Source organism: Megalobrama amblycephala, linkage group LG5 (genome assembly GCF_018812025.1).
Source record: "Megalobrama amblycephala isolate DHTTF-2021 linkage group LG5, ASM1881202v1, whole genome shotgun sequence".
In the NCBI taxonomy this organism is placed as follows: Eukaryota; Metazoa; Chordata; class Actinopteri; order Cypriniformes; family Xenocyprididae; genus Megalobrama; species Megalobrama amblycephala.
Genome location: NC_063048.1, coordinates 22,011,126 through 22,035,685, shown reverse-complemented (window position 1 = coordinate 22,035,685; position 24,560 = coordinate 22,011,126). Strand labels below are relative to the sequence as shown.

At 38.6% G+C, this 24,560-nt stretch overlaps 1 protein-coding gene across 1 annotated transcript in view; it reads left to right on the top strand.

The window, feature by feature from the left end:
* LOC125268773 (WD repeat containing planar cell polarity effector) overlaps positions 1-24,560 on the top strand; it is a 117,171-nt gene that overhangs the window by 52,216 nt on the left and 40,395 nt on the right. The window contains 5 exon segments of the mRNA XM_048191238.1: positions 16,753-16,839; positions 17,824-17,868; positions 20,200-20,250; positions 22,222-22,292; positions 22,668-22,727. Coding sequence (XP_048047195.1) covers positions 16,753-16,839; positions 17,824-17,868; positions 20,200-20,250; positions 22,222-22,292; positions 22,668-22,727 — 314 coding nt within the window.

The following is a 24,560-nucleotide window of genomic DNA, read 5'->3' as shown; positions in this document are numbered from 1 at the left end:
GTGTTTTTGACCCTTGAAAATGGAGACTTTTGAAAACGCTGCAAAGCCCATTTTAGTTTGAAAACGTCGGGTTGCATTTCAGTGTAACCGGAGTAAAACGGCAAAGGAGGCCCTGTTTACACTAGTAAAAAAGCGATCCTCATCTACACTGGTGTTTCCACAGCATTTCAGAAACAATCTCTGTCTACACTATACGACCGAAATGCATATCACATGACCGTTCATGCACACTGTACAAGAGTAAACAGTTGCCTCTTGTGCATGTAGTTAGCTGCAGTATTAAAATGGCAGAGTTTAACTGCAGAATGGCTGTTAAAAATGGCAACACAGCCAGCAAAGATTGCAGTTCAGTCACCATGTTATTGTTTTCATGGTTGTTTATACCACCATTTTCAAAAGTTTTTGTCCGTTTACACTGAAGCACAACCCTGGCGTTTTCAAACTAAGACGGACTCTGCAGCGTTTTCAAAAGTCTCAATTTTCAAGGGTCAAAAATGGCAGATTAGTATAAACAACAGGCATAACCGTAGCAAAAGTTATGCGTTTTAAAGCGAAAACACACTAGTGTAAATGGGGCTGGAGACTTTTGAAAACGATGGCATGGCTGCCCACGTTCGCTCTGCATATCCTTGATTACCATGTAAACAATAACATGGAGACTGAACTGCAGTCTTAGCTGGCTTTGATGTCATTTTTAGCAGCCATTCTGCAGTTAAACTCTGAATTTTTTTATATTGCAGCTACATGCATGCACAAGAGGCAACGGTGCACACTTCTATGTGCATTCTACGTGTTTTCGGTCATGTAGTGTAGACTGAGATTGTTTCTGAAACACTAGACGAGGATCGTTTCCATTTTAAAATGCTGTTTTAAAACGAAAACGCACTAGTGTAAACGGGGCCTTAGTTATTTTTACTAAGAATCAAGACAAACATATAAGAATAAAAATTTTTGCAGTCAATAATTTTCCTGGGAACAAATGGTGATGTGGTAATAATACTGTTCTTTGGGCACACTGGTCTCAGGAGCATTTTAGGCTGTCAAAATGCTGTAACTCACTGCAGAGACTTGACACATTCTCAAGTAAGACTCAGCCCACGTCACTCGCACTGGCTCTTAGTCACACAACTGATAGGTAAGGACCACCTCATTTAGTTCATCACGGGAGGGTGATGTCTGAAATACGAGATCTCTCACAACCATTTTTAATACTTTAACTGCTGCAAAATACTCTCTGAGCTCTAGTCCCGGCCCCACGGGGCCATTTGGGAAAGCTGATATAGGATCTGACAAGACAGGGCTTGACACAGCAATGCACTTCCCTGCTATTGTGTCCACTGACCTGGGGCCAGCCGCCTATATTTGAGGATTTTCCCATATAAAGATGAAGAGGGGAAACATATGTATGTGTTGACTATCATCAGTCAAATACAACATCTAGGAGCCATGGATAGAATAGCAGGGAGTGTGTATGCTGGCTTTAACATCAACTGGGCATCCTGTTAAAGTCAAAGCCATTGTGTTTGTAGAGGGGCACTTGGGTGGGAGTGTTTAGTGTATGCATGGCTGATCACTCTGGTTGTTTGTCAGATGGAGCTCCACCCGTTGTCAGAGAATTCCCAGTCCAATCTAGCATTCCTTTTCCACCTGCTCTCTCTGTTCCTTCTCACCCGCTCACAGACTCGCATGATGATGCTCAAACTTAAAAGTCAAGGGTCACACGGGAAAATCCAACCTTTATTTTAAATTGAAAATAACTTTGTGTCTCGTCTCTGTCAGCGGTGAAGGCTTTAGGGGTCGGAGAGAGGGCAAGACTTATCCAGACTGCCAAAAACACCTGGAGAAAAAGATAACATTTCATTACAAGTAATACTTCAGTTGTCAGTGTAGTCTGTGCAAATTGTGAGTAATCAAGTTTTTTTTTTTTTTTTTTTTACAAATCTCAACCAGCCTGATACAGCAACATTGGCTCCACCAATACAGGAAGAGTTTAGAAATCCTGTTTAAAAATAATCATACATTTTTCAATCATTTTTATAATATGCCAGCTCAGTATTGGCTGACGCTGTACACGTGAGCAGCAGGAGTGATGCAGGAGCCGCCCAATAATGAGCCGGCGTTCGGACGTAAACACGGAAGCACTGCAGTTCGTTCACTACGTCAACTGCATAAGAGTATGACAGAGAAGAGAAGAAATTGTTGAATAAAGTTGTTATTTTTGTTTTGGCCGCAAAAGAAGTATTCTTGTCGCTTCATAACATTAAGTTTGAACCACTGTAGTCACATGGACTATTTTAACGATGTCTTTACTACATTTCTGGAACTCAAAAGGTGCAATGACGTTGTTTCCTATGTGTGCTTCAGAAACCCTCGAATTTCATCAAAAATATCTTAATTTGTGTTCCAAAGATGAACTAAGGTCTCTTCAGGGTTGGGGATGACATGAGGGTGAGTACTTAATGACAGAAATTTCATTTTTGGGTGAACTAACCCTTTAAATAGATTTTTTTTTTTTTTTTTTGGTAAAACACTCCAATAAGCTTTGTTTTATTTACAATTTCGAAACATCATTTTATTTTTTTTTTTTTTTTAACAGTGTTCCATAATATCTCTGGGGATGTGATTTTTGTCCTCTGTGTGGTCTGATGTAGAAATAACTCTGAAAGGTCTAAACGGGGTCGATAGCTCTGGATGTCACCCTGAAGAAAAGAAGAGAGTGAGGGAAAGAGAGCGAGAGGAAGGGCAGGCATGTGCTGTGTAGCGGCCACCATGTCAACGTTTGCCTTTCTGGACTGACAGGTTGTCATTTTTTTGTGACAGCATCCTGCAGACTATCCGTAATGAGCTGCTGTGAAGTCCGGAACATTCTCCTGACCTTTCAGCTGCTCGCGACGTTCCGAGGTCTTCTCCTTCTATGCATCCTTGTCAAAGGGCCAAAGCGCAAAACGTCAGGGGATGAACGCTGGCAGGGACATTAAAGAAAGTAAATCCAACAACAAAAACAAAGACACGGACACACTGACACCTGTCTCACTCGCATCTGTCTCACCGACAACTACACTGGACACTGATAGACAGACTCCTAGAGCTGCTCCCCCGTCGTTTAGCGGCTCCTTGCAGTTTTGGTCTTTGTTGATGTTGACGTTTACTCACCTTTGGTCACCAGAATTTATTTCACAAACAAACTCTAGCCTGTGTTTGAAAGTCACAGAAAAATACCCCAGAGTATGCAGACAAAAAAAGATCCCCGCCATTTCTTAAATGACAAGAAATTCCTCGGCTCTGAGAAGTGTGACCCAGCCTCGCGCCCCCACTGTTTGGCTTTCTGCTCCAGGTCTCTGGGTAAACACCTGCTTAAAAGGCATTGCTCCATTTTTCTCTCTTCTGTTCTTTTTGTGGCCCTCTTTCTCCTGATCATTTTGCTCTAATGACGTTTACAGATGTACTTAGACCTCCTTGTGAGTGTTTTAGACTCAGGTTATTACCACCCATGTTTACAGCTATGCTAACAAGAATCGCATTACGCCCGGCCTGTCGGGATAGAAAAATTCAAACCAAAGCTCACTCAAAGCTGTCTTTATCCAAGTGTTTAGTGAAGACAGCCATCCTGGACGTTGAACTTTAAATTCCCATACCAGCAGTCATAGAAGGTTGTGGGTATTAAATTTAGGGCTGCACGATACTGCAAAAAAACTGACGCGATTGCGATATTTTGTCTTTCTGCAATATATATTGTGATATGAAAATAGTTTCACCAGATGTCATGAATAGGATCTATTTGGAAAGAATGAATCATTCTAGAAGGATTGAAGGTGATTTTGTAAGGGAGTGAATCTGCATAGGAAAACAATAAACAAATTACAAGCATTAGATAAATACAATAGAACAAAGATACAAATGAAATAAATTGTGCTGTATGTTTTTCAGGTAAGTCTAACAGTATTCAGGTACAGAAATCGAATAATCAAATGTAAAATAAGTTTCACTGTATAATTTAAATCAAATTAATCTTTGTTAAAGCCACAAAAGTGATTTTCTCATTGTATTTGTTATGAAACTGCTCAGAGACGTGAAGTTTGAGGATCCAAACGCAGTTTATTGAAAGGGTAATCCACAGTCGAAGTCTAAAAACAGGCAAAGGTCAAAATACTGGGTAAACATTCCAAACAGGCACAGGAACACAGGCAAACGTGCAGAAAGTCAAAGCCACGAACATAAGAAACAAAAGACCGCATGCTCAGAAATGCATTGTAGACACATACAAGACTTCGCAATGAATTTCGGAGTGAACAGGGTTTATATAAGCTGGGCTAAACAAGGTAATGAGAAGCAGCTGTAGACAATCATGGATGATGAGACCGGGCAATGAGTTATGGGTAATGTAGTCCTTGATAGAATGACAGTCTGGGGTGGAGTGCTTTCTGATGGCTATCAAGGGCACTCCAGCTGGTTATCACTTTAAGATGGCTGTTGTCACTTTAAGATGTAATGCACGGATCCAATACAGTGATACGCATCCATTTTCTTTCTCAATTGTTTACGTTCACGTGTGACATACAGTGCACAGCATAAATGAGTACACCCCCTCTGAAACTTCTGAAAGTCAGCAATTACTCAATTACTTAGAAGACATGTTAGGGTTCTTTAGAGATATAATGTTCCAGCAAGTCTGCTTAATCAATTACCAAAGAAGCATGTCATAATTATTCAGGAAAATAAGATTTTCTTATCAAGGTGATAAAATGTTGTGTAGCAAAAATGAGTACACCCTCCTAAAAGTTACTAAATAAAAGGAAATAAAAATCTTCTGGTGTAAGTTTAAGGCAATGTTTGATCAACAGGTAAGTATGTTGAATCAAAACATTTAAAGAGAAGTAATTTCTTGACAGTTAAAAGTGTTATATAGCCCACTGAATCATTCTCAGATTTAATGCTGACAACAATGGAACCACTTGGGAGAGAACTGTCAGGAGTTCTCAGTTGTTGAATCTTTTTATGTTCATATAAATATTTACACAATAAAATGATTGCTGGAAAAAAAGCAATTGAATGTAAGAGGATGTTTCTTTTTTTTTAGTATAAATATATTTATATATTTATTTATATATTAAAGGGTTAGTTCACCCAAAAATGAAATTTCTGTCATTAATTACTCACCCTCATGTCGTTCCACACCCATAAGACCTTCGTTCATCTTTAGAAAACAAATTAAGATATTTTTGATGAAATCTGAGGGTTTCTGAACCACACATAGGCAGCAACATCATTGCACCTTTTGAGGTCGAAGAAAGGTATTAAAGACATTGTTAATGTCCATGTGAATGCAGTGGTTTAATCAACAATTTCTTCTCTTCCCTGTCATACTCTTATGCAGTTGACGTAGTGAACGCAGTTCAGCGCTTCCGTGTTCTATGTCAGAACGTGACTCATTATTGGCCAGCTCCTAGGTCAGCATCACATGCATGCGTTGTTCTGCTCACATATACAGCGTTGACCAATACAGAGTCAGCGTTCGGGCGTCAACACAGAAGCGGCTGAACTGCGTTCACTACTGATGGCTTTGTGTGTATGCGTGCCCGTGTGTGTGTTTACTCGGTCAACTCTACAAGAGAATACATGGCATAGAGTCAGAAACTATCTATCCAAACAAGCTGACACATGCTTTCTCACTCTTCCTTTCTCTCCTTTCCACTTCACAGTTCTCCTCCTTTAAACCCACCTCTTCTTTGAGAAAGGCTGGTAATTCCTTGCGTAGTCTCAATTAATGCTGCTAACTGGTTTGAGAGTGCTGGCAACTCCAGTACAAGTTTGTGCAGATCTTCTCTGCCTCAAACTCTCTTTTTTCCCCTCTGTCTGAACTTTTCAACTCTTGAACTCTCAATGGCCTCACTCTCCTGCTCCCAAACAACAATTGGACTAGATTCTTCCTTTTCATCCGGTCTGGATCTCCTCGTTTTTCACACTTGTTCATTCCTTTCTCTTCTCATTTGACAGACAGACAGACCTGCCCCCCGGCCACGTCACTCACTCTGCCCAACTTCATTTACGGCCCTGATTGACACCTCTTACACACGCGCTCACACAGACATACTGTAGATGTCTTGTCACATGAATAGTATTAGCTTTACCTCATTTTGAGCTGCTTGCCTGTCAGTCGCTATTATTTGTCTGGTGAATGTGAATAGAGGCCTCTCTCAAAGACACTCAGGCTGTGTGTGTGTGCGCGCACCATGGCGCCACTCTGTCCTTGTGTCTCTTCAATGGCACCTTCATGTTGTGTGATGTAGCCACATATTGTCTGTCACACTTGACTTGTCTCTCCCTTTATGAGGACCTGAGAAAGTGGAGGAAAGAAATAGATGAGTGGACTGATATGATAGTGTATAAATTGTATGAAGCTGTGGGATTTCAACTGCTGAAAGCAGAGAAATGGGAATATATAGACTAATTCAGATCTTTTCTTTGCTTGCATATGGTTTTTCTGGCTGTGTTGCATTTTGAGCTAAGGTCAGTTAATGGAAATGTCTAAATTATCTCTGCTTAAAAGCCAGCTGGGTCATTCCTGTTATGCAGTACTTTGAAATGTAAATTTAAGCAAGTATTTCTATAGCAGAATTTCCAAAATCTTGATCTCTGGTCAAGATCAAATAATTATGGCTATTTACATAATGGCAATGAGCCAGATGCATGATGCAAATTTCTGTAATTTTATTGGACAGGAAAGAATGTTTTGGAGTGAGACAGACAAACCAGCTAATACCACAAAACATCATAAAATACATTGCTCATTCTTTCTGACATTTGTTTTTACCAAAATATGTCACTTTCTAGAGGAGGATGTCATTAAGGACTTTTGTTTTAGGGATCTTACCAAAAAACAAAGCCAAATGGAAGGTGAAATTTTAAATTTAAACAATATTAAAGAAATATGTTCTGTTCTGTTGATGATTTTGATGATGAATTGATGATTTTCCTTTTTGGATGTTTGTGCAGCCTAGAAAATGGCAAAATCCGACCACACTAGTGAAATTATTGAAAAATTAATCAAAAGTTTGGGCTTAGATTTTTGTTTTAAAGAAATTAATATTTTACTGTTCTTTTGACCTTTTTATTACTTTATTTGAAAAAAGTGTCATGGTTTCCACAAAAATATTAAGCACAACTTTTTTTCAACATTGATAATAATAAGAAATTCTGAAGGATCTTGTGACACTGAAGACTGGAGTAATGATGCTGAAAATTCAGCTTTGCAATCACAGGAATGATTGGCACATAAAAATGGACAGGAATAAAAATCAAGCTGTTTTTTGTTGTTGTTGTTGTTGTTGTTTTTTGAACATGGTAGCTGATTTTATTTATTTATTTATTTTTTGCCTAAGGTGGTCTATCAGTCCTAACCAGCTTGGCCAAAAATATTTGTCCAACAGTCCTTGATCCCACCTGCTGATCAGCTCGTAACTGTAAGTGACCATCTAGAAACTATGTACATCAAAAGCTGTTTTAGCTATATTTTCCTGCAGTGTTTATTTTGCTATTTGAACTGCCTTTTGAATGTTATGATGGACTTTACCCCCACTTCTTTGCATTCTCTCTCTCCTCCTCCTCATCTCTGTTTTTTGGGCTACTTATCACTCTTATGGAGATCACTTCCTCTCTCTCTCTCTCTCTCTCTACATCATCTTCTTTCTCCTCTGTCTTATCACCCTCCCCACAGCACTCCTGGGCATCCTCCAGTATCCCATCATGCCCTTCTGTAATCTGTGACACCATTTTGTCAGCACATCTACTTGTATGTTTGACTTCCCTCTTCCCCTTTCCGTTTCTCTCTCCTAAAGTGTTTTCCATTGTTTTGTGTCTCTATAATGTTAATGCTGATGGCTGTGGCCAGACTGTGCCCTAGAGGACTCTGATAAGAGCTGCTGCCTTTTCTGTTTTCTTTTAGTTGTACTGTATTATATTTTCACTTCAGTAGCTTCAGGTTGAGATATAGAGGACAGAGAGAGAGGAAGAACAGAGGTGGTGATGCTAAAAGTCCACACACAAGAGGAAGTACTATGTATGTATGTATGTATATGATTTATGATCAATTTATGAGTGGTGAACATAACTTAGCAATACTTCAATGTTTTGTTCTACAATGTAAATTACACATCATATTGACAACACACATTTTGAAGCTGTTTTATTTTTAAAAAATGTGTGTTTCTACTAAGTAACTAGATAAGTTTGGGGTGTGAGTGTTTGTAGTTTACGTTGTAGAACAAAATGTTCAAGTATCGTCAAAATATGTTTACCACAGACCTTATTTTACTTATAAATTGAAAAACCCCATAGGAATATCTGGAGAGAAACAGTGTGAAATTAGTCTTCCAGGTTTTGATGTCATCCCTGCAGCACTATGAAAGAGAGATTGATTGATTGATTGATTGATTGATTGATTGATTGATTGATTGATTGATTGATTGATTGATTGATTGAGCATTATTGTTGCAGGTCGATTGTTTTGTACATTTGTAAGGGGCCATTCACACAGAAAGCTTTTTTTTTCTGCATTTAAAAACGCAAGACAGGGCAGTGGAATGAAAAAACACAATGTCTAGAGACAGAAACGTTGTCAGTGCGAAAACTCGACACCAGCTTGCTGTCTATGTGTGTAATGTGTGAAACCTAATAACGTGTACCAAAATCACAGCAAGTGTCAGGAAAAGGGTGTTATGATTTTTTTGAAAGGGGAAGAGTGAAAGTTGAAGGGTTAAGATGAAATTAAAATGCCTTTTTGAGGGGTGTTTGGGGGGGGCTGCAGTTCTTCACTTCTGGCAGTTTCCGTTGTCTATAATTTCAGCTGTCAGTCAAGGTTAGATGGGACACTTTTACTTGTGTCTTTGACTGAAGAGAGTTTAGAGGAGAGTGGGAGAGAGCGAGGGAAAGTCAAGAGAGGACATGTCTGCTTTTCCCTCACTCATCTGAAATCAGCAGGTGCATCTCTCTCCACTCTCCGTTATGACCCTGGATAGGGGCATGGGGTCACCAGGGGTCAATCACTTGCTGATGATTTTCTTTCCGTCTTTTCTGCTGCAGTCAGCTAAACTGCATTGGTTATCTGCGCTCGCCCTGCTGCACGTGAATTCACCGGCCTGACCTTTTTAATTTCATCTGACATTTTTTATTATTCAATTTGCCCTGTATTCTCGCACGTCGCTAAGGTCCTGTTGCTTTGAAAAAAGTCAAATGAAATAGAATAAAAAAATGTAGAGTTGCTTGATTGCATTAAATAAATCGAAGGATGACGGTGTGGATGATAATTGACTATGAAGGGCAGAACTAAAGGTACAGTTAAAACGAGAGTGCCATAAATGAGGAATGATAAATTTAATCTCGTCCTGATTAAATAAGTGAAAAGAGGAACAACGTCTCTTTAGGGTCGACCATTGGGCAAACAGAAAGATTGCCTGACGGACTCATCCTTTGCTCAGGTTGAATATTAATGTGAATACGTCTGTGTTCGAGAGAGAAAAAGAGGGAAAGAGCACCGATAAGACTTTGATAAAGATTCGTTTTCCCAGGGATTTAATTATGTTGCCTTTTAAATCAGAGCAGGACCGGAGGGCCAGATGCTCCCTGTCCTTGTTGTAAAACATTCTCAGTACTGTTTGACTTTAAAAGTTCACCTGCTTTGACAAATCTAATTTGTAATTTAGAGACTTATGGCAAGCATACAAGTGCAACATATTTTTCATAGGCCTCCTTAAAGGGATAGTTCACCCAAAAATGAAAATCATCCCATGATTTACTCACCCTCAAGCCATCCTAGGTGTATATGACTATCTTCCTTTAGACGAACACAATTGGATATATATTCAAAAATATCCTGCTCTACCAAGCTTTATAATGGTAGTGAATGGGGGGCCACATTTTGAAGCCCAAAAACATGCATCCATTCATCATAAATATAATCCATACAGTTCCAGGGGGTTAATAAAGGCCTTCTGAAGCAAAGCGATGGGTTTTTAAAAAAAATATATCCATATTTATAACTTTATTAAGTATAATAACTAGCTTCCAGGCAGACGGTCATGTGCATCGATTTGCAGTGGAAGAGTAACCCTTGACCTGACGCATGATGCAATGACAAACGCAGAAGCGCAAAGGATAGAGCAAAACAAAACACTGGTCACGAATTAGAAGTCTAAAACGAGAAACTTTAAAGAGAAATGTCTGTGGATTTCAATATGAGAGAAGAGGAGCTTGAGTTTGTTGCCCAGCCTTATTTGTTTAAACCATGAGAGGCGTCTAAGCTTATGATACTCCTACATGCGTCATACATCGCTTCAAGGGGTTACTCATTTGGCCCAAGGCGACTTGTGCAGTATGCGTACCGTTGTCTGATGGAAGCTAGTTATTTTAAATTATAAAGTTTTAAATATGGATATTTTTTTCTTACAAAACCCCTTCGCTTCGCTTCAGAAAGCCTTTATTAACCCACTGGAGACATATGGATTATATTTATGAAGGATGGATGCATTTTCTGGGTGGATGCATGTTTCTTCAAAACAGACCCTCTGTTCACTACCATTCTAAAGCTGGGTAGAGCCAATATATTTTTAAATATATCTCAGATTGTGTTCGTCTGAAAGAAGATATTCATATACACCTAGGATGGCTTGAGGGTGAGTAAATTAGGGGATATCATTTTTGGGTGAACTATCCCTTTAATAACTGGCATTAATGTGTTTTCAGTGATGGGATTGCACTTGACCAAGTGTACTGTACATGTACCCATGGCACATTGTTATAAGTTTCTGATAATGAGACCTCACTCAGACCTGGTTAAGGACGGTTTAATATATCCTTGCTGAATAAAAGAATTAATTTCTTTAAAAAAAAAAAAAAAAAAATTGTACTTAATGGTACTGTATACATCAAACATAATGTATAATGTATAACGTAAGGGCAGATCTTTATAGAAATAACCACTTACAGTATACGTCATTATACCTCATTGTATGGTGATGCACACTTGGTAGGTTTGGCTGATTGACTGAGGTCAAAGTCTCAACTGCTCTCTATCTGCTTCCTTTGAACAGATCTCAGGTAGACTGACTGTGTTCCTCAGCTCACCCCAGTGTTTAGACAGGCAGTAGGAGACGTCTACCTGAGGGGAAGATATACGACTAGAAGAGGTAGAGAACATGTTGGCCTCAGGATCAGGATTAGAGTTAGTTTGACAGCTGCCTAGCATGATTCCTGTAAGTTCAGGAACAGCTACAGATGTGAATCTTTCCAATAGGAGTTTACTAAATAAAAAATTGTCCTAAACTTTTGACGAGAAATTTAGATTTGATTGCTTGGTAAGGTTAGCATATGTGTTTAACTGTGGTGCTTATGAATAAGTCACAGGTTTAAGTCAAGGTTCAGTAATTTCACACTCTCCCATGTCTATCAAGTAAAGCAAAAATTGGTGAATTATAAATACATACAGTTCTGCTCATAAGTTTGCATACCCCTTGCAGAGCTGGTTGGTGTACAAATAACCAAATAGAGGATTGTCAGCAGTTTTTGTTCAATTTTTAGGAATTTTTATTATTTGTTTCTAAATTAAGGCCCGGTTTCACAGACAGGACTTAGACTAAGCCAGGATTAGGCCTTAGTTCAATTTGGGTATTTAAGTAGCTTTTATAAATGTACTCTAGAAAAAAACATTACTGGTGGTGTGCATCTTGAGACAAAACAATGGCTCTGACATATTTTAAGATATGTCAGTGCAAGTTCCTTTCAGTTAAAGCAGCTCAAACACGCATTTTAGTCTAGGACTAGCTTAAGCTTTGTCTGTAAACCCGGGGGAAAATGTCTAATTTAAGTATAACTTAAAGGTGCCCTCGAATGAAAAATTGAATTATCTTGGCAATATAACAAGAGTTCAGTACATGGAAATGACATACAGTATTCAAACTCCATTGTTTCCTCCTTCTTATATAAATCTCATTTGTTTAAAAGACCTCCGAAGAACAGGCGAATCTCAACATAACACCGACTGTTACGTAACGCCCCCAATATTTGCATATGCCAGCTCATGTTCCCAACATTATTCAAGGCATTAGAAAAGGGCAGCCAGTATTAACGTCTGGATCTGCACAGGTGAATCATCAGACTAGGTAAGCAAGCAAGAACAACAGCGAAAAATGGCAGATGGAGCAATAATAACTGACATGACCATGATATCATGATATTTTTAGTGATATTTGTGAATTGTCTTTCTAAATGTTTCGTTAGCATGTTGCTAATGTACTGTTAAATGAGGTTAAAGTTACCATAGTTTCTTACTGTATTCACGGAGACAAGAGCCGTCGCTATTTTCATTTATAAACACTTGCAGTCTGTATAATTCATAAACACAACTTCATTCTTTATAAATCTCTCCAACAGTGTAGCATTACCCGTTAGCCACGGAGCACAGCCTCAAATTCATTCAGAATCAATGTAAACAATATAACAGTATACAATACTCACATAATCCAACACATGCATGCCGCACGCATGACGAACACTTTGTAAAGATTCATTTGAGGGTTATATTAGCTGTGTAAACTTTGTTTATGCACTGTTCAAGGCAAGCGCGAGCTCTGTGGGCGTGGAGCAGGAGAATTAAAGGGCCAGTAGCCCTGAATCGGCTCATTTATAATGATGCCCCAAAATAGGCAGTTAAAAAAATGAATTAAAAAAAATCTATGGGTTATTTTGAGCTGAAACTTCACAGACACATTCAGGGGACACCTTAGACTTATATTACATCTTTTTTTTAAAAGTTCTAGGGCACCTTTAATGTGTGTGTTAAATATTTTAACATCTATTTTAGTTTTTATTTATTCTTGTTCTACCTCTTATGGACACGCTAGCTTTTTTGACAAGTTTTTAAGATTTTAGGTCTAGGTTCAAGCACACACACACAGACACACACACACACACACACACACACACACACACACACACACACACACACACACACGCTGGAGGAGACCTGCACATTATTATTATTATTTTTCTGGAGCTCTTGTGAGAGTGTGTGAGTTCTTTCTCAGCTCTCAGGGAGATCAAAGACAAACCTCTCACAGCTAAATCATCCATCACACAAAATCATACAAACAAGCCAATAAATGTTGCCCAGTGAAGGGGAAATAGATTATTTTGGTTTATTCATAAATGGGTTGCCTCTCTCTCGCATACACACTACAGACACAGAAGAGGCCTGTCACAGACAGATGATGCACTTGTCAGATTTCTCAAAGGATCACTCAAGTGTTTTTCACACACCAAAAAAATCATTTACACATTTCTGTCCTCCTTCTACTTTAAGAGAGCTGGCCGGTCTCACTGAGAGAAGGAGAACCAGAACTGCGGATGGAGATTTAATCTCATGCCCTGCACAAAAACTATCCTTTTCTCCACAAACTAACATCCTCTGCATACACACACCTGAAACAATGCAGTGAAACAATCACTAAGAACTCTCAGACAGCCAATTAAACCTTCAATCACAATTATTCAAAAAAGCCATTTCAAAAACACTAGACGATGAGCAGTCCCTAAAGCTGCGATTCAGTGTGGCATAGAAAGGGTTGTGTTTGTCTCACTGGCTGACCTCTCTTTTGTTCTTCCCCAGATCAGTAAATACTGCTTCTTAATTTGCTCGCACACAGCACAATAAAAGCCCATTAACTCATGCAAATGTGCGGCCACTTCAGCAGCTTGCCACGGCCGGCCGGCGCCGCTGTGTTCACGATACTGTGGCATCTGCAGCGCGGCACTCTGGGACGTGCCCGCTGACACCGTGAACGAGCGCACAGGGAGCGCTGTGTCTCCGGCGAGTGCCAGGAAGGCAGTGTGCACTGTGTTTTGATAAGCAGTTTTGCTAATTTGCCATTCAGGTCATTCGCATGTCTTAATTTAGGTGGAACAATGAGACTAATTGTCTCTTTTTTGTTTCAGGCGAAGTGCTTCTCCGGCCTGTCTTGCGAAACGCAGCCTTGCGTTGCCCTGATGTCGAAAGTAAAGATGCATTTCTGTCTCATTTTCAAGCTTATCTTAACCTATTTGAAACAGGGTCATCAAAAATGAGCCTTCCGCCTGACTGTCCATCTTAAAGTGTGAATTGAAGCTTCTTCCCTCTGTGGAGAAATTGGGTTTCTGTCGTGGAGAGAGAGAAAGAGCTGACTCGCTCTAAAAGCTGGTGAGAAGATGAAAGAATCCTCTTATGTCAGTAAACTTGTTAAGAGGCTGTGCTGGGGACAGCGTTTTCCCAACAATTTTTTTTTTTTTTTTTTTTTTTTTGGTCTAGCGTTATTTTATGTTTGTGGTAAATTTATTTATTTATTTATTTGGGAAAGTGGCAGAATTTTTTGCCCTTCTCTCTTTCTCTTTCTCCCTCTCCCCCTCTGTTAGCCCAGGCCTCGAGATAAGACTTGGCATGCTCAGCGTTAACCCTGTGACACAGACAGAAAGCAGGGATGCTGCTCTTCCTTCAATATGACATTAGATTTAATTTTTTTTCTGCAACCTTTAGCCATCCAAACAGGTCATATGGATAGATAGACGGCTGGACCAAGAATATTTGAAAGTTATGTTTGTTCGCAGTCAAACTTGTTTCTGGAATCAAACATGTTTCTGCTGAAGCAGTCAGTGCACATACTCCAGACATACCGTTTCACTCATATGGGTGACGGAGGTTCGTATCCGGCATGCCCTGATCTCATTTCCACGTATTTTTGCACAATAATTTTCTGTAATTCTCCACTATCACTCATTAGGAAATGCCAAGATGTGCATAAATTCTAAAAATGTGCATAAAAACATTATGCAAACAATTAAGCCATATATATTTCTTATCCAATAAGAAGACATACACATGATGGAAACACCGAATAAATCATTCGATGCGCAACAAAAAAACTCACATGACTTTGCCTCAACAGAGTATGTGATTGATTGAATAACTTGACTAACCAGCAGATCAGTTTCATTGCACAGCATCTCAAATGTTGGTTTGATCATTCAGAAATGCCGGAGCTAGTGTTTGTCATCAGAATGATTTGGTAAAATGACCTCCCAGAAGAGCCCTGATTGCAGCAACTTCCATTTTTATTGGATATTTTCCACCATTTTCCCAGGAAGTGATCATTTTTTTCTCTTGAACACACGGAATGGAAATGGTGCCATATTCGCAAATGTTGTATGCGATTTTCCAGTTTTGCGCCTAAGTTAAATTCGCAACTTTTGATGGAAAAATAGCTATTGAATGACGAGAGTGTTTACTTTTTGATATATTAAGATTTCATGCCACTTTGTCATGTGTCTAGCTAAATTCATTGCATTAACTTGGTTGATTATTTTTAACACTGCTGTGGCACCTTCATCCTTGGGTTTCTCTGTGTTTTTGACAACTCATCCTTTTCCATCCTTTAGCACAAAAGATAATTTGGCAGACTTTTTACTATGGACAAAGTAGGAATGTATCAATATTAAAATTCTGCCTGATAACAATATAGTCGTTAATTATTTTTATATACTGTCCAATAACTGATAAATTCTAAATAAAAAAAAATAGTATAAAAATATTTTTATTATTATTATTTAATATTTAATCAAATAAATTATAAACAAAATGTCTAAGTGAATTGAGGCATAACAACATTAGAATGTACAGTATGAAAAATGGATATTTGTTGTGAAATTAGCTAAAGATTACATGTGACAGTGTTGTTAAAGTTTATCTTTAAAAACAATAATTTAAGTAAGCTTTGAGGAAATGAGCATGCACAATTAAATATTATCAACCAGTTTTGCATGTTACATTAAAAAGGCTCTAATTTCAGCCGATAACCGATGTAGTACTGATATATTGTGTGTCTCTAAATAAAAGTATCTGCCAAATGAATAAATGTTATTCTAATCTAGTAATTAAAGTGGATAGTATATAAAATGAGACACAGCTACTAACTATTAAATAGTCTTTTTTTTTGGGTAACATGTCCACCATCTGCTGCTGACTGGCATCTAATGTTTGTATAGGAATGAATATACAAATCTTTTTGAATGCCATCTGTGTGAGAAAGAAAGAAGTGTGTATGTTTGTGTCTTTGTGTTGGTGCCCACTGGTCTGTGTGTTTGTATAGGAATGAATATACAAATCTTTTTGAATGCCATCTGTGTGAGAAAGAAAGAAGTGTGTATATTTGTGTCTTTGTGTTGGTGCTCCGTGTGTGTGTGTGTGTGGAGGAGACAGAGGTGTGTTCACCTTGTTGAGACGTGCAGAGGTGTTCCACACTGTGCTGACACCTGGCACAGAGCTCTGGCTCAAACCCAGACACACAGCAAGAGCGAGTGTGTGTGTGATTGTGTGTTTGAAGGAAACAGAGAGTGTGTGAGCGGTGTCATAGTCTGGTGTGTGTGCCAGCATGTTGTGTCAGTAAGCACCCTTGAGATGCATATGTTTATCTGCGTAGAGGATTCATCCTTTTTCATTTCCTTTAAGCTAATGTGTTTTTGCATGTGTTCAGAAGTGTGTGAACTCAAACCGCTCCTCTTTTTTTTTTTAGTTTGGACCGAAGGTGCCAAAAACTAGTTATAGTCTGAAAACAATCCTTCCTATCGCTCCAGCTCTCTGTGGTGATATAAAAAGCACAGTGCAGGGCTCTTGTTGCATATCTCCACTATTGTTGTCTGCCCTTCCTCTTTCTCACTGTCTCTCTCCCTGTTTAGACAGACTCCTGTTTGAGTTCGATCAGATGTCGTTCTGCCTGGCGGAGCTGCACTTGTGGTCCTTCAGGAACAGCCTGCGTGTCCCAGGTAATTAAAACACACCGGACGTCTCTCTTTCACACATTCGGTTGCCTCTCATACAGTATGTATGTTCCTGCTATCTGCCCTTTGCTGTCTTCTTTTCTTCTCATTAAATGTACCCGTCCGTCTCTCTCTGACTTTGTCTTGTGTAATAATGAATATTAGTTCTTTCAGAGCCTGTTAAACTGCTGGGTCACACACTTATGGTGGTTATTATTACACCAGAGCAGTTAGTCTTTTTATTACAGACATTCTGTGGCCTATAATTAAATTTGTGGCTCCCATAATTATAGCTTTTAAGAGGCAGTTTGTGATAAATACTTCATAACGCACCATTTCAATTTGTGCCGTTCTTTTTGTTCTTTTAATGGTGCTTTATAGTAAAACTCCTCACATCCTCTGCTCCCGTTTTAACCTTTTTGATTGTTTGTTCCTTCTTCACCCTTTGGTTCTTCTTCTTGGGTATTCTGGTATACTGGAAGTGGGTGTAAGGGCAATGTGTATTTTGCTTTTTCTCACAGACGAGTCCAGTTATCAGTTATTTGGAAAATCCTGTGATAACAGGATTGTACGCATGCATGTTTGTGTACATGCGTTATATTGTGTTCTGCAATCTGTTTGCGAGCATTTGTGTGTGATTGCAGCTCTATCGCCTGTAGCCAGCCCTCCTGACCAGCAAGGGAATGAAACATGCGGTGAATCCGTTAGTGTCTATGAATGAAAACTTTGAAAATTATGCATCAACATAGATGCAGGGGTGGATGGAAATGGTGTAGAGTCCATCTTTATTTGTAATACCATGTCAGAGGTACACAGTAAATCCAATGTAAAGTCAGACATTCTAGGTGCTCACATATTTTCGTTATGTGTATGCACCTTTTCAATTCTTCTAGACAGGACTTATTTTATCTGTTTGTCGCAAACAAACCAGTGTTTTACTTGGTATTCAAATAAACTCCTCCTCCCCTCTTTTGATTTGCCTTTTCACAGATACAGATATTGGCACATACCAACTCTATGAAAAAGGAGAACCAGGTATGCATCTTACTTAAATGACTTTCTAATTCATTCACAATCCTTATTTTTTCATAAAATTTGAAAACTTTTTGGTGTCATTTGAAATTTTCAATATAGGAATTACCAATAACATGCAAGTATAAATAGCTATACAAAATAAGAACTTTTAGTTCATTCTTCTTGTCTGAACCACAGTATTTCTGTGTAAATCTCTTGATTGAAGTTCAGTGAATGACACTTCAGTGTTTTTTCCTCTTGTTATGGTTACTCAACACCAGACACGCATGGAATCTTCTCTCTCACATAACTGCAGATTTCCACAGAATTGTAACATCCGTAATTCACAAAGTTCTACAAATGTCTCTGCACCTTTTTGCTAATTTTTTCTTAACTCGTTTTTTAATTTCATTATACCTTCAGCTACCAGAAAGCCTTCAATACTATAAGCAACATTTTAATATATTAAATATTTAAAGATTTGCCCCTAAAATAAGCTTAGAAACAGCCGCAGATTGTGTGTGGGCCTGCTCATCACTCTTACAGATGTTCTCTAAATGCTTCTGGGCAAATGAAGTGCCACCAGGTTTCTTGATTTTTTTTTTTTTTTTTTCATGTGTCACAGATTAAACATTTAATAATCCAGACCCCTCATGAGAGGACACAGCCAGCTCTGAAACGTGAAAAGCTTATTGATTTAAACAATGACAAAATTATGTTATTCATTTTTAATACTTCATACTTGAGACTTGAAAGGTTTTGTTTGTTCCAATGTTTCATACGATAAAGTCTTATAATCTGAGAAAATACAAGGCTTTGATGTTTAAAGACTTTCAGATGGTTAAAGTCTTATTGATTTGAAGTCTCAGAGAATTAAGGAGGGGGGCGTGTAATAATGCAGTGTTTGTTTATTTCATGTACCTAGTGTTTATTAATAATAGAGATCAAAATCTCATCTCCCATTTATGATTCATGCAAGGAATGAAACATGACTCAGAATTACTGCAAAAACCTGCAGTGTATTATTTATACTTTATAGAGCAGCGCTACAAAATTCCATTTTTCTATAAACCGAGTTTCTGTTTGAATGTGGAACCTGCTGTTTCTCACAGCCTCCAGCAGAGGGCGAAGGAGACCCATGCTTCTGTGAGGAAAGGGGGCTCTTCACCCCTCTATCCTGTAGCAGATGTGTGTGTCTGGGGCAGGCAGGGGCAGAATGGCCCTTATCTGATTAGCAGCAGTAATCCTGGAGCTGTCCAGCAGGTCCAGGCCTCCAGCAGAGAGAGGCAGTGCTCCTGTAGAGCAAGGCAGGGAAGGGGGCCGTCTGGCTGGGCCACTGAGGGCTAGAGATCTGGGACTGTGGGGTGAGATGGGGCTTAAGGTGTCGTGCTATAGCACAGGGAAGAGAGAGCATGCTGACAAAGCAGGAGTTTGGTCCTGCCTCAGTCATTTCCGTCTTTCGACATACCTGTCCCTCTCACTGTATGAGTCAGTGTTTTTCACTTTCTGACAAACACACACACACTGGGGCGATGACAACTGAGTGACCATATGCTGAGAAAGACACTCGAGGGAGTGTTTACACATACAGTACATGGGTGTTGCTTAAACTATGGGCACTTTTATGTGGCAGGATTTTTTTTATTCTTTTTCTTTTTTTGAAGGTTACATTGAAAAGTCTTAGAAACGTCTTGCCATTCCTTCATTTGTTTTGCTAATGTTTATATTTTTTATTTTTAGTTAAAAAATTATATATTTTTTACGTTGTCCCAAACTTTTGAACTTAAGCAATGAAAGTTTACTGTAAAAATACTAATTACGTTTTAAAAACTAGTGAGATAGACAAATAATTTTAATATCCATTGTATGAAAATTATTTATATACATTTTACAACTGTCCCTCAATTGTGATTTCCATCATACCCAACAGTTTTATTTAAAAAGTTTTATTTAAAAATTCTGTACTTTGTAACCAAGAGCACAAAAGTGTCAGTCAAGAGTAATGAAGTGCCATTAAGATAAATAAATATTAGCCTTTGCAGGACAAAGGAGTCTGCATTTTATAACAAAAATATTTAAATTTAAAAAAAAATCACAAATTTATTTTTAATGACATTTTTTAAATTACTACGGTGGAAGTGAGTTCAATGTGTGAAAATCTGTAATGCATTCGTCATTGTATGTTGTTAGTAGACAAATTAAACTGGTTAGCATGTGAAAACTGTTTTGAGTTTACTTTCAACGCAGGGCCAAAACACCCACGTATGCACATACAACTCGCTTTTGTATCCTATCTGAAGATTAGAAAATCATAAAAATGGTTCTTACAATGTTTTCTTCTTCTTTGTGCAGCCTTTCCTACAGATCAGCATTACTACAATGAGAAACAGCAGTTTGCAGACAGTAAGTAATCCATCATCGAACAATTAACCTTCATGTCAGTGATCATATTAGCTCATTATTTAAGAACATTGGTTTGCATGTTACTAAAGCAACACTCATCCGATTCCTAATTTAAATTGTGCTTCAGATGCCTGGAAAATGAAGTGCCCCATTACTGCAAATCTGACAAATATTAAACATCACTCCATTTTCCCTCCACTTCTTTAACCCTCAAGAGTCTGACGCAACATTAATGAAGAAGAATGAGATTAAAAAAATGCTGCATAAGGCTACAAGTCACAATGATGGACATAGACATTCTACAATTAATAGACTTCATTAAAGTTCTCTGTACCAGCAGTCCCTTACTTATTGTGTTGGTACCATGGTTCAGTGATGGTATAATACCATAGTACTGAAAGATTACAACTGCATATACTGTACATGTACCACGGTATGTTCTCCAAAGTACTTTGAAGAATACAGTATGGTACCATTTCAACATGGTAATATGGTATTTTTTTGTTGACATTAAATGTTTTGCCTGGACCATTTCCTTCAGCCTCACATTTAACCATTGCACAAGTTAGGTTTTTTGTTTTAAGACAAGTACAGCTTCACTCTGCCTGTTAATGTAGTTGACTACTGTACTGACTCTCTCATTTATATTTCTTTTTCACATCAGTTATAATGTTGTCAGACATTCACTACCAGTATGGCCAGTGTCTTCCCACTGTGATGCCCAGTTACCTCCTACCCACTCACCCTGCTGGTGGGGTAACTCCCGTTGCCCTCGAGAGAAACACAAACACCCTTATCAGGAGACACAGACCCGTCCCCCTCTCGCCCCCATCCTGCTCATCTCCCACCCTCTCTCCTTCATTTGCATTCATTTCTTTCTCCATCCTCTTACTCCTAAAAGGCAGGAGACATTTCTTAATAGCGTAGAAATAATAATAATAAATAAAACAGATTGGATTTGATTGCGGAATCTTTACGAAAACAAATAACAGACCTCCATTTCCATGGGTCCCCGTCCCGGATGAATGTATTAATGCATAAATGCAAACGCATACTCACAGATTGAACTCAGCCGAGAATTCTATTAACGTTTCTTTCTCTTTTTTTTTTCCCTTCGCTGGTTTTCTCCAGAGGGAAACAGGGACTGAGATCTAAGCGGAAATTTGGGGGGCTTTGTGAGCGGAACGAGGCATTTTGGAGTGGCGTATTTAATGTGTTTAATATGTTATGGTAACTTTGAGTTCTTCCCTCGGGTGACTGTGCTAACTCAGGGAGCGCTGATTGAATGAGACTGCGGCGTTACACTGAATTTAGCCTCTGTTGCGCTATTAGTTAATATTTCGCTTTTAAATCCCTTCCGTCTACAGCATGAGAGAAATAAAAAGAGAGAAAAGTAAATATTTTAGCTAATGAAAACAGAGGAATGTTTTAAAAGGAGGAAGTTTATTATCCACACTTTGCATTGTAGATCAAGGGAAAACATTCATTTTGGAGTTTGATTGGCTTTTCTGTAAAAAAAGGGGAAAAAAATGCATAAAACTAGACTTTCTTTACTTTTTAAAACTCACTTTAACTTGAAGCATTTTAAAAAGAATATAAAATATTGTTAAAACTTTTAAATATGTACATTTATGTTCAAAATATGTAATAATATTAATTATACTTTTCTTAACTTTTTAACAATTTAACCCTTTATTCTCATATTTATTCTTCAGTTTATATGTCCCATGTTTGTATGTGTCCCATGTATTTGTACCCAAATCTTCATCAGGATTGAAATGGGAGGATTTCATTCTTGAGCTGTCAGCTCAGATTCATTTGTAGGGTGACCTCAGGTAGAGCTGTATTTCAGGGTCAATCCTCTTCACCCACAAACACAAAAACACATTCTTTTGGCTGTCTTTTATTGCTTCTTTTTTGCCTCAGATGACGGTGCATTTCATACCTGTGTCCTCTATTTCTGTCACTCAGGTCGGGGTTACCCATGGTTCCTTAGTAACCGTCGTCCAGAGAAGCTGCGTGATGCCCTAAAGGAACTAGAGGTATTTGTTTACATTTCCTGCAGTCTGATTAACAAATAGGAGCATTCTCTCTCTCTCTCTCTCTCCTTTCATAAGGAAAGAGAAAATCCCCCCGACCTCTCTTGCTCGCTCTCGCTCTCTCTCAGCACCTGTGTGGGTGCCTCTCTGTCATCGTGGGGGATATTTGAGGGGGATGATTGGGACTGTGAGCTGGCTCTCTCTCTCTGCCTCTGGCTCTCTCACACAAACCTAGCTTTGTTCAGTCCAACTCGGGCTCATTTTTGCTGCCTCTCCGTATCTGAAACTGGAAACATCCCTCTAAACCTGACCCTGAAAACACTCAGACGGCATCTACTCATTCCTACTACACATTCTCTCTGTCTCTCTTTCTCTCAGGAGCTGCTGCAGTCATGCCCGGTCATGAGTGTCAGATGGAGAAGCAAGCAGTGCTGTCAGGTACCTTTCCCAGCATGCACCAGTACCCAGCAGGCATCAGGCCTTCTTGGCATGAGTTGGCTCGTGTAGCAGAGGTCAGGCAATGAGCATATGCAGACTGTTTGTGTCAAATACTCTTGGGGAATTTATCTCTGGGATCAAAAAGATTCCCTTCTCAAACACCTCGCTGTAGCCCAGCGGTTTTCCGTTCAGTGTGGATAGATTCTTCAGCTACATGCACACACATTTTCCGCACCTAAAGTGCTTGATTTAGGCCGTTTTAAAAGGTCGGGGAGACCAAACGTTGTTCGGCTTTTTTTTATTTTTTATTTTGGTGGTCAGAGATGGTTTTTCCTGCCCAGAAGCAGGGTCTGATTGGATGCAGTGCCCTTTATCGGTTGTTCACGTGCTATAGAGATGGAATTCCACCTTATTCCAGACAAAATGTTATCAGACAGCAATTTTTACCTAAAAAATTCTGTCATCATTTTCAGTACTTCATTCTGTTTCATTAAAACTAAAAAAGATATTTTGAAGGATGTGTCAGCTGTTTTTGTCCATATTATGAAAGTTAATGGGACCCAAAAAGCTCCAAAAAGAACATGAATGTGGCTTAAAGGGTTAGTTCACCCAAAAATGAAATTTCTGTCATAAAATACTCATCCTCGTGTCGTTCCCAACCCGTAAGACTTTTGTTCATCTTCGGAACACATAAGATATTTTTGATGAAATCAAAATAAAATTTGTTTTTATCCCCTATAAAAAAGCAGCACAATTACTGTCATTCAAGGTCCAGAAAGGCATTAAAGACATTGTTAAAATAGTACATGTGACAACAGTTGTTCAACCTTAATGTTATGAAGCAACGAGAATACTTTTTGCACATAAAAACAAAATAAAAATTACAACTTTATTCAACAATTTCTTCTCTACTCTGTCAGACTCGTACGCAGTTGACGCATTGAATGCAGTTCAGTGCTTCCATGTTTACGTCCGAATGCCAGCTCAGTATTGACCGGCTCCTGCGTCATCATCACACGCATACGTCGTGCTTAGAGACAGGGTATAGAAGAAATTGTTGAATAAAGTTGTTATTTTTGTTTTTTTGTTTTTGCGTGCAAAAAGTATTGTCGTCACTTCATGACATTAAGGTTGAACAACTGTAGTCAACTGTTTTAACAATATCTTTACTACTTTTCTGGACCTTTCATGACAGTAATTACATTGCTTTCTATGGGATATAAAAAAAAAAAACTTGAATTTTTTTTTTAGCAAAAATATCTTAATTTGTGTTCCAAAGATGAACAAAGGTCTTACGGATGTGGAACGACATTTTTGACACAAATAAAGACATTTTTGATAAAATCCAATGGCTCAGTGAGGCCTCCATTGCCAGCAAGATAATTATCACTTTCAAATGCCCAGAAATGTAATAAAGACATATTTAATTTATAATTTATAAATTAATTTATAATTTCATGTGACTACAGTGGTTCAACCTTAATATTATGAAGCTACGAGAATACATGTGTGCACCAAAAAAAAACAAAATAATGGCTTTATTCAACAATATCTAGTGATGGCTGATTTCAAAACACTGCTTCATGAAGCTTCGAAGCTTTACGAATCTTTAGTTTCAAATCAGTGGTTCAGAGCGTGTATCAAACTGCAAAAGTCAAGCCCCCCTGTGGTGAACCTTTTGAAATTTCGAAACACTTAAGGCCCCAGTATACTTCAAACGAAATCGAAGAACGAACTGGTGTGACGTCATTTAGAACAAAATCAGGCCAAAAAGAAGTTCGTTTTGTGTTCTTTTTGGAAGTTCGAAGCGGCATGCCAAAGCGAACTTTCAGG